The sequence below is a fragment of the Eriocheir sinensis genome, chromosome 17, assembly GCF_024679095.1.
Source record: "Eriocheir sinensis breed Jianghai 21 chromosome 17, ASM2467909v1, whole genome shotgun sequence".
NCBI lineage: Eukaryota > Metazoa > Arthropoda > Malacostraca > Decapoda > Varunidae > Eriocheir > Eriocheir sinensis.
The window spans coordinates 2,787,501-2,798,521 of NC_066525.1; the positions used below are offsets into that span (position 1 = coordinate 2,787,501).

General features: G+C 45.6%; 1 protein-coding gene across 1 annotated transcript in view; it reads right to left on the reverse strand.

The window, feature by feature from the left end:
- The window catches only part of LOC126999766 (alpha-1A adrenergic receptor-like), a 73,577-nt gene extending 64,769 nt beyond the window's left edge, over nucleotides 1-8,808 (reverse strand). The window contains exon 1 of the mRNA XM_050862629.1: nucleotides 6,072-8,808. Coding sequence (XP_050718586.1) covers nucleotides 6,072-7,374 — 1,303 coding nt within the window. The 5' untranslated portion in view covers nucleotides 7,375-8,808. The remainder of the gene's footprint in view (nucleotides 1-6,071) is intronic.
- Nucleotides 8,809-11,021: the final 2,213 nt, after the last annotated feature.

An 11,021-nucleotide genomic window follows, 5' to 3' on the forward strand; every position in this document is an offset into this window, starting at 1 on the left:
CCCACACCTTCCCACACCTTCCCACCCTTCCACTTCACCGCCTCATCAGATTTCCACACCACACCTCCACACCTCTGCTGCCAGTTTCACCACCAATGTGTTGTGCCTGCAAAAGCCCTCACAAACAGCCTCCACAACTTTCCCTCTCTCATTTCTGTGCGACATTACACCACCTCCTCCTCCTCCTCTCCCTCTCCTACCCTCTCTTTCCCCTCCTGCTTTCCCTCCTCCTCCTCCTCCTGCTCCTCCTATTCCCAAGCTCATAATAGCGAATGTAAGGTCTCTGTAAGCACCCTAGATCTTACTGATTCTCTTGCCAGCAGAAAGCGCCGCATCGCACGCCACCTACACCGCAAGAGAACAGAAAAGGTCAAACCAGACGAGCGGGGAAGAGGATTAAGGTAGATTTAGACTGGGAAAGGGAGATCAGAACACGTTTTAGTAAAGATGATGTTAAAATATAGCTGTCATGGGTGCTTGAAGGCCCAGCAATATTAAAGGAATGAAATCAGACGAGAAAGGATAAAGATAAAGGTAGATTTAGACTGACAAAGAGGATTAGAATGTGTTTTATGGAAGATGATAGTGAAATGTAGCTGTCAGAGGCTCTCAAAGGCTTAGCAATATGTAAAAAAATGAATATATTTAAACTAGACTAACAGGAACGTGGATTAAGGTAGATTTACACTGTTAAAGGGAGATCAGTACACGTTTTATGAAAGATGACAGTGAAGTATAGCTGTCAGAGGTTATTAGAAGCTCATCAATGCCAAAGAATGAATGTGGTGTGATAGATTAAGCATTTACAAGTGATTTTAGCGAAACTAGACGGGCAAGGACGGAGATAAAGCTAAATTCAGACTGATAAAGAGAGATCAGATTGTGTTTTATGGATTTTTTTATAGTAAAGGAAGCAGCTCAAAGGCAAAAAACACGGGCAAGGACGGAGATAAGCTAAATTCAGACTGAATTTTTTTATAAAAAAAAAAATAATAATAATAATAATAATAATAATGAAAAAAAGCCCGCTATTCACTGCTACAATATAATGGTAAAATATGTGCCATGGGTTATTGAAGGCTTAGAAATGTTTAAAAAGATACGTATTTTAAAAGACGAGGATAGAGGTAGACTTAGGCTGAACAAAAAGAGGCTCAGAAAGTTTTATTGAAGATGATAGTAAAATATAATAATTGTCATAGGTTCCAAAAGGCTTAGCAATGTAAAAAAAAAAAAAGAATGTATTTGAAAAGATTTTTGTATAGTGTTGTAAAATATGAATGCCAACCTTTACGCTGGAATTAATTAAGTTGAAATTATGAGTTACTGTGAAATCCATGATGTAGTTTTGGGGATGTGTAATATTAGCAACGAAAAGATAAAAGAATGAAAAATATGAATTAATGAAGCAGAAATTATGAGTTAACTGAGAAATTCATGGTGTATTTATATTTGTGTGGGTGTAATATTAGCAACGAAAAAAAAGAATGTATTGTAAAAATTTATGTTGTATTTCTAAATGGTGCACATGATGAATGCCAATCTGTACGCGGGAATTGATGCAGTTGAAATTATGAGTTAACTGAGAAATTCATGGTGTATTTATATTTGTGTGGGTGTAATATTAGCAATGAAAAAAAAGAATGTATTGTAAAAGATGATGTATTTCTAAATGGTGCACACGATGAATACCAATCTGTACGCGGGAATTGATGCGGTTGAAATTATGAGTTACTGAGAAATTCATAGTGTATTGTTTTTTTGTGTGTGGGTGTGGGTGTAATATTAGCAATGAAAAAAAGAATGTATTGTAAAAGATGATGTATTTATAATTGCTGCACGTGATGAATGGGAATCTGTACGCTGGAATTAATGAAGTAGAATTTATGAGTTACTGAGAAATTCATAGTGTATTGTTTTTTGTGTGTGTGGGTGTGGGTGTAATATTAGCAATGAAAAAAAGAATGTATTGTAAAAGATGATGTATTTATAATTGCTGCACGTGATGAAATACGAATCTGTACCCAGGAATTCATGAAGTAGAAATTATGAGTTACTGAGAAATTCATAGTGTATTGTTTTTTGTGGGTGTGGGTGTGGGTGTAATATTAGCAATGAAAAAAAGAATGTATTGTAAAAGATGATGTATTTATAATTGGTGCAGGTGATGAAATACGAATCTGTACGCTGGAATTCATGAAGTAGAAATTCATGGTGTATTATTTTTGCGGGGACACGGTATTTCAACGCTGTCAGATTGCACGCCCCTGTCCGCCACGTGTCACAGCTGATGATGGACTAAAATCACACCCCAAAATGTTTCAAAAAAGTGGCGATAGATAGATTGATAGATAGATAGAGAGAGAGAGAGAGAGAGAGAGAGAGAGAGAGAGAGAGAGAGAGAGAGAGAGAGAGAGAGAGAGAGAGAGAGAGAGAGAGAGAGAGAGAGAGAGAGAGAGAGAGAGAGAGAGAGAGAGAGAGAGAGAGAGAGAAAGAGAGAGAGAGAGAGAGTAGAAAGGAAGATGGATAGACATAAATAAGCAAAGAAAGAAAGAAATATATAAAGACAATTATGAAAAAAAGAGGAAGAAAAGCAAGAAAAAATGATTAAATGAGAGAGAGAGAGAGAGAGAGAGAGAGAGAGAGAGAGAGAGAGAGAGAGAGAGAGAGAGAGAGAGAGAGAGAGAGAGAGAGAGAGAGAGAGAGAGAGAGAGAGAGAGAGAGAGAGAGAATTTTCACCTCCCAGCACACACGGCATTTTGCTCTACCTCTCTCTGTGTGTGTGTCTGTGTGTGTGTGTGTGTGTGTGTGTGCGTGCGTGTGTGTTTCATTGCGTCCCTATCAGTGAAGTGGAAAACTCATATAAAAGAGTGTCCGCGCCGCCTCTGTGTCTATTTCTAACACTAAAATAATTCACAATAACTGGTAAAAGGGAATATTCGATAAATAACTCAAGATATGTAGAAATTCTCTCTCTATTAAAAAAGTCGTAATTTCAGAGTTTTGTATTTCATCACAACACACAACGATACGGAAAATGGAACACACACTCGCCTGACAGCACCTAATATTTTGCCTTTTGTTGATGTTGTTGGTTGTTTCATGCAGTCCCTATATTAGCCAAGCGCCAGACTCATTTAAAAGAATACTGCTCGCCTGTCTGTGTTCATTTTAACAGTCCAATAAGCGTGATTACCTGATGAATGATGGTTGAAGGGTGATTACAGATGGACAGCCGAAGAAGTAGAGTGGCAATCCAACCCAGGAGGAGGTAAAGAGGAAGGAGAAGAAAAGATGATGATGATGGAGGAGGAGGAAGAGCAGGAGGAGAAGAGGGAGAGGGACAGAACACTAGATGGAGGACGTTGGGAAATGCCTTTATGAGCAGACGGACAAGCAAAGTAACAGAGTGTCAACCCAACCCAGGAATTGTAGAAGCCATGACAGACAGAGGATCAGGTAGAGTAAGTTAGGAAAGGCCTTTATCAACAGATGGACAGCCAGAGTAACAGTTTTTCTTTGCTTTCATACGGAGCAGCGTCTAGCGGTTGTTGTTTTCTTCGTTGTTGTTTTTGTTTACTTCCCTTGAGCTGCCTCCCTTGCTGTAAAAAAAAATAGGCACTGTAGAAGACAAGGCAGAGAGAGGACCAGGTGGGGGAGATGAAACCAGAGGAGATGAATGACCAAAGCAACATCGTGGCAACCCATCAATCGTTATAGTCAGGGCGGAATGAGAACCAAGCCCAGGTACAGCAGAGCCAGGAGACAGACAAACATGTGGAAGTGGCATGGAGGAGACAGGTGGAGGGGAGAAGACGGAGATTTAGATGGAGGGACGGAATTGAGAGAGATAAGAGGCACCTGAGTTTGGACGTAGTGGACGCAGAGGACAGAAGATACTGGCGACAACATATAGGAATGGTCGACCCCAGTAAGGCAGAGAAGAAGAAGAAGAAGAAGAAGAAGAAGAAGAAGAAGAAGAAGAAGAACGACAACAACAACAACAACAACAACAACAACAACAAGTAGAAAAGGCGGGAACCAGCACCTTTTTACCCTCACACGCCAGAGAACCAAGAGAGAGAGAGAGAGAGAGAGAGAGAGAGAGAGAGAGAGAGAGAGAGAGAGAGAGAGAGAGAGAGAGAGAGAGAGAGTGGGTAAGTGAGGGACCCCAGCCACTCTTTACTTTCTGCAGTTAATTTTAATGCCACTCACACACGAGGAGGGAAACAACTAACTCTTAACAATTCACCCCATCTTTTTCCTGCCTGTTGCTGGTGAGGGCGAGTGCTGGGAAGTTGTGAGTAGATGGGTGGGTTAAAGAGGAGGAGGTAGAGGTGGAGGAGGAGGAGCAAGAGGAGGGGGAGGAGGTGAGGAAGGAGAAGGGAGAATGGGAGAGGAGAAGGAGGAGAAGAGAAATATGAAGAATAATAAGAAAATAAGATGAGGAGGAGGAGGAGGAGGAAGAGGAGAAGGAGATAAACGAGTGGGGAATGGGGAGGAGAGAATGGGGGAGGAGGAGGAAAAGGTAGAGAAGAGGACGAAGAAGAAGAAGAAGAAGAGATGATGATGATGATGATGACGAGGAAGAGGAGAAGGTGGGGATAAGAAGAGAAAGGTTAAGTAAGAACAACGCAAAGCAAACTTGACAAAAAGCAATAAATAAATAAATAAATAAATAAATAAGAGAAAAAGAAAACTGCTTTGGTATATTCCCCTTCAACTTCGCTCCCCTCACTTTCCCTTCCCTCCCTTCCCTCCAACCAACCCTCTCAACGGGGAAAAAGAAAAAGTATGCAAACTCCACAGAAAATTTGATAACTTTTGGAAATTTGGCATCTCATACATCCATCCATCCCTCCCTCTTTCCCTTCCTTCACACCCTCCCTCCCTCCCTCCTTCCATTCATTCATTCATCCATACAGCGTCTTCAGCAGCCCCGTCAGCAGTTCAGATGCTCCCGTCGGGGCAAAGGGCCAATTACCTTGTTTATATTCATGATGTCTAGAGGGGAAAGAAAGGGAAGGGAAGGGAATTAAGGAAGGGGAAAGAAGGGAAGGGAAAGAATGGGAAGGGAAGGAAAGGGAAAGAATGGGAAGGGAAGGGAAGGAAGAAAAGGGAAGGGAAGGGAAAGAATGGGAAGGAAAGGGAAGGGGAAGGAAAGGGAAGGGGAAGGGAAGGGAAGGAAAGGGAGGGCGCTGCTGCTGTTAAACTCTCCTCCTTCTTCTTCTCCCTCCTTACCTCCCTCCCTACCTCCTTCCTCCATCTCTCACCCATCATCTCCTCCTCCTTTCTTCCTACCTTCTTTTTCTCTTTACTCTCTCTCTCTCTCTCTCTCTCTCTCTCTCTCTCTCTCTCTCTGACAATAAGGGGTCATATTATTTTTATATCAGACACGTAGACGAAGGTTCTCTCAAGGGACGGACGCCAAGACGGGGGGAAGAGGATAAGAGTTTAAGGTCAAAAAGCCGAAATAGGGTCAGATCAGATGTCGGGAAAGGTCAGAGTTGATGAAATGGTGTCACAAGGGGAAAGACGTCGAGAGGGGAAGGAACATGACGAGGGTTCAAGGTCGAAAGGACAGAGCGGGATCACAGAAATAAAAAAGGATAAAATAGATGAATTAGTGTATTGGGTTGTGTGAGACTGATTGTGTGTGTGTGTGTGTGTGTGTGTGTGTGTGTGTGTGTGTTTAAAACTACCGCTATAGTCTGTTCACATAAGTCTGATCCAAGCTGACAACATAAACCTAAGCGTCTTCGTAAGCAAAGTGATTAGAAGAAAGTGTTGCGAGAGATAAACACAAACAGAGGTTAAAGAAAACTTGGAAGCCACAGCAGTAGCCAATCAGCACTCAGCTTGCAAACACGCTTAGGTTTATGTTGTCAGCTTGGGTCGGACTTAAGTGAACAGACTATAGTACTGCACTTGTATCTAAAACCATCAAACAAGGTCGAGAACGAGAATGTGTCATGTTCGCACTGTCTGCCCTACGAGGTGGTTGTAAGTGGCATATCCTCCGACGGGACTCGAACCTGGGACACTCATGTACGGGGAACGAGGCTACATACCCAGAGGAAGGATGAAGAAGAACGGGAACCAGCACAGGAGAAACACGCCCACCACGATGCCCAGAGTCTTGGCCGCTTTCTTCTGGCGCCGGAACTTGGCCATCTTCCCGCCCGTGGGTCCCGTGAGGCGACGCTCGGGCGAGGCAGAGGGTGAAGGGTCTTGGTTGGATGACGTCGCCTCCCCGCTGTGCCGCTCCTGCTGGCCCCGTGCGCTGCGGCGTCTGTCCTGCCACGTGAAGGGCGTCATGGCGAGTCGCAGGTTGGGGTTGGGCGGCACTAGCCTGGACATGCTCTTCCCTTCACTCACTTTCGGCTTGTCTTCGCTCTCCGGGGGCTTCATTTCTCCGTTCACGAGGCAGTGTCCGTTTATGCCCCCGACCCCTGTGGCCAGACCCGCCGCCATGCCCGCCGCGATGCCCAGGCCCATGCCGCCACGGTGGGCCCGCAAAGTGAGCCGCGTGTCGCCCCCCCGGTGGACCCTCAGCGTGACGGAGGTCTTGGTGGTCTTGATACCGCTCTCCAGGAACTTGGACTGCTGTATCGCGGCCCGGTAGATGCGCCAGTACAGGATCAGGATGCACAGGCTGGGCAGGTAGAAGGAGCCCGTCACGGAGAAGAGCACGTAGCCAAGTTCCTGGTTGACGGTGCACACGGTGGGGTCAGGATCCGGCGGCGTCTTCCACCCAAACGCGGGGCCGATGGAGATGACGATGGACAGCGCCCACACCACGGCAATCAGCACGCACATCCGCCGCTCCGTCATGATGCTGGAGTACGCCAGCGGCCGCGTCACGCCGATGTAACGATCCAGCGAGATGACGCACAACGACCAGATGGAGGCCGTGCAGCAGAGGACGTCAGCGGTCGCCCACACCTCGCAGAACACCTGGCCGAAGTACCATTTTCCCGAGACCTCGAGCGTGGCGCTGAAGGGCAGGACGGTGGTGCCGAGGAGCAGGTCCGCCACGGCCAGGTTGACGATCAGGTAGTGCGTGGAGGAGCGGAGGTTGCGAGACATGAACACGGCCAGCAGCACCAGCACGTTGCCGCCGATGGTCAGCACGACGATCATGGCCAGGATCACCGACTTCACCACCACCTCCACCATCCAGTCTCGGGCCGCGACCTCCGGCACCACATCGCCGACGTCCCCCCCGACCGTCGGCGTAACATTGAGGCCGCCGCTGGCATTCACAGGGACGTCCACCACCACGGGGGGCCGCTTGGGGGAAAAATCGAACTCATAATCGTCGAAGATCCAGGAAGTGTTTAGGATCTCGAGAGTGAAATTATAGGAGTTCATGATGGGCAGGGCGGCGGGCGGGGCAGCTACCCCAGCCGCCGCGCCGCGCTGGCCCCGGGTACCGTCCTCACGTCAGGGGAGCTCCCGCCCATCCACCGTGACCTCACTCCCGCAGACACACACCATTCCTGCGGGAGGCCACTTCAGTGAGGCGAACCTGCCGGAGGCGTCTCCCCGCGGCCAAGTCTCCCCCTCGGCCGGCCACACGCACACTCATGCCTCACACGTGGCCCTCAGGGAGCCATAAGCCATCACAAGTATCAATAATCAGCCTTGTAAAGACACTCGGTACGTTGCAAGCTCCCTCAAGTGCGTTCTCCCTCTCCTCCTCGCGCCAAACTGTTTGCCGATGCACTACACTCCGCCGCACTCCTGGGCCGACACTTCCGTTGCTCGACGATGCACGGCGACCACCAAAACCTCTATCGGCAAACTCCCGCCTCAATAAAAGCCAATTTCTAAACATCTACATAACGTCCTGAGGCTTATTAAGGGTAATCGTTCCCAACTATTGAAACAGAGTTAAATCCTTTGCGTGTATCACGCTTCACTCGCGGCAATTGATAAAAAAAGGTTAATAGTCGAGAGACCGACGTTTTCAGCAAGGCAATGAATCACGAAGCCTCTTGGGATTAGCAAATGGAAAAGAGTACTTTGGTGATTGTTTTCTAGTGGGTCCCGATGGACTGACTGGCGCCGCGTTATCTAAAGGCTGCCGGAGGGATGAAGTACAGGCGGGGAGAGGGATGACGAGCGACGGGGCGGATGCTGGGGTGCGATGACTGACTATCGGTGAGGATGGACGCCTGCCGGAGTAAGCGACGGCTGGGTGGTGGCGGCGGCGTGCCTGTGTCTCGTGTCGCGGCCTGACCCAGACTGACCCGCGAACCTGTTCCCCGCGTCTCGTCAAGTGCCAGTCCGCGCAGCCCACACGGCGGCCCTCCTGCCCCTCCTGCCGTACCTGTCTCATGCAATGGAGAGCATGATTAAAGAAAATTATCCCCCTTCCTTCTTATTTTCTTACGGAGGCAAATTAATGGGATAATCTTGTTTTCATCTCCAGGCTATGACAAATTCTTCCTTGGCCTCGTGATTTTCCTTCAAGGCTTCATTAAAAGAGTTAGGGGAGGAACTTAATTAGGTTGGTCAAGTTAGGGTTTGGTAGTGCTTGCGCGTTCGTTGGCCTGTGCGTATAAATCAATACTTGAGAGGTCCAGGACTGAGGTGTTATCTTGGTGACATCGCCAATACCGCCCGCTGCCCAGGAGTGTCACCGCCGAGGAGGAGGAGGAGGAGGAGGCGGCGCTGAAACACGACAAATCTCCGATGACGCTCACGCAGAGAAGCCAGCCTTGACCTTCACGCGGCCAACCCCATTGATCACTCACTTTTTTTCCTTTTTTTACGGTAAAGGAAGCAGCTCAAGGTCAAAAAAATCATTGAAGAAAATAAAACCGTTCTTCCTTTTTCCTTTAACACGCTGAAAACTCCTATTCTTTTTGTGATCATTCGCAAAACCGATCATAGAACGTTTTTTTTATATTATTTCCTTATTCGCTTCTCTATTCTTTATTTGCTTTTTATTTTATTTTCTATTCTCTATATTTCCTTCTTATTCTCTTCTCTATTCTCTATATTTCCTTCTCTTTCTCTTCTCTATTCTCTATATTTCCTTCTCTATTCTCTATTTCCTTCTTGTTCTCTTCTCTATTCTCTATTTCCTTCTTATTCTCTTCTCTATTCTATTCTTACTCTCTTCTTCCCGCTATTAACACGCTGACAATTTCTCTTTTCATTATCTCTTTCCAAATCACTTAAAAAAATTCGATACTTCTATTATGTACGTTCACAAAATATACTCGCAAACGCTTTCTATAGCATGAAAATCTATACAAATCACTTTAACATACACAAACACGTACCATTCTCCTTATAATTTTAACATGGTGATACTAACTCTACGATCTTTTTATAACCGATCATAACGCACCTAATCCCTCTATAATGTACGTTCACAAAATACATTCCCAAACGCTTTCTATAGCATGAAAATCTACGAAAATCACTTACCATTCTCCTTCTTATACATTTTAACATGGTGATACTAACTCTACGATCTTTTTATAACCGATCATAACGAATCTGATCCCTCTATGATGTTCGCTCACAAAATACATTCCCAAACGCTTTCTATAGCATGAAAATCTACGAAAATCACTTACCATTCTCCTTCTTATACTTTTAACATGCTGATACTAACTCTACGATCTTTTCTATAACCGATCATAACGAATCTGATCCCTCTATGATGTTCGCTCACAAAATACATTCCCAAACGCTTTCTATAGCATGAAAATCTATGAGAATCTACACAAATCACGATTTCCCATCCACGAACACGTACCACAGAATCCACGAGAGCACCGCCTATATCATACGTTCACAAAATACACTTTCTAAAGGTTGAAAATGCGCAAAAAATCACGCTTACCGATACGCTGAAAACACGCACTATCATATTCACAAACGACCCCATTAACCCGCATAAACAAGAGAGCGCGGGATTCTACCTACGCAAGCACGCCATCAGGTAAACAAGCGTCCAGGTAGAGAGAGGAGTAAAAGGCAAATGACACGTCTAGGTACAGGGGGGAAGAAAAGGTAACTGAGAGGTCCAGGTAAAGAGATGAACAGAATATGTGGCAGGTGAGAGAGACAGCCATACCCAACCTTTAACTTAATAGATGTGAATGAAAACCTTGATATTACTTCGTATATTTTGTAACGATAAAGACTACTGTGTGCCCTTACTATTTACTCTTTGCTTATTGTGTAGGTCATGAGAGCCTTTCTGCCTTCATTATAGGAAAGTGTTGACTCCTAGGGGGATATCTGAAGTTGTTGTTGTCGTTGTTGTCGTTGTTGTTGTTTTGGGGTGATGTCGGAAGTGACGTGAGGTATAGTTGTTTCATGGTGTTGATTTTTTTTATGGTGTGATGACGATGGTGGTGGTGATTGTGGTGATGGTGGTTGAGTAGTGAATCTGGCAGTCGCAGTGATGGTAGTGGTGATGATAATGGTGATGATGATAATAGTGGCGATGGTGTTGGTGCTTTTCTAATGGTGAAGATGTTATGGTTCTGTTCATGGTGATGTTGTGTTGATGGTGGTGGTGGTGGTGGTGGTTGAGGAATGACTATGGCAGTGGTAGTGAAGGTAGTGATGGTGGAGATGCTTTTTGTAATGGTGATGATGATGTTATTGTTCTGTTCATGATGTTGTGTTGATGGTGGTGGTGGTGGTGGTTGAGGAATGAAAATGGCAGTGGGAGCGGAGGTGGTGATGGTGGAGTGTGTAATGTAATTGTTTTGTTTATGGTGATGTTGTGTTGATGGTGGTGGTGGTGGTGGTGGTGGTTGAGGAATGAATGTTGCAGTGGTAGTGGAGGTGGTGATTCAGGTGGAGGAGGTCATTAAAATACCTCACAGCACTCTCGTCTTTGGTTGACATCGATTCATGCATCCGCGCCTGGCAGGTTATTGTCTCGTCCCAACGCTAACAAAAGACGGCGTATTACTTTCTTCCATTAACAAAACATTACTTCCAAACTAAAAAAAACACTAATTTCTGACTAAAACTACTTCCTA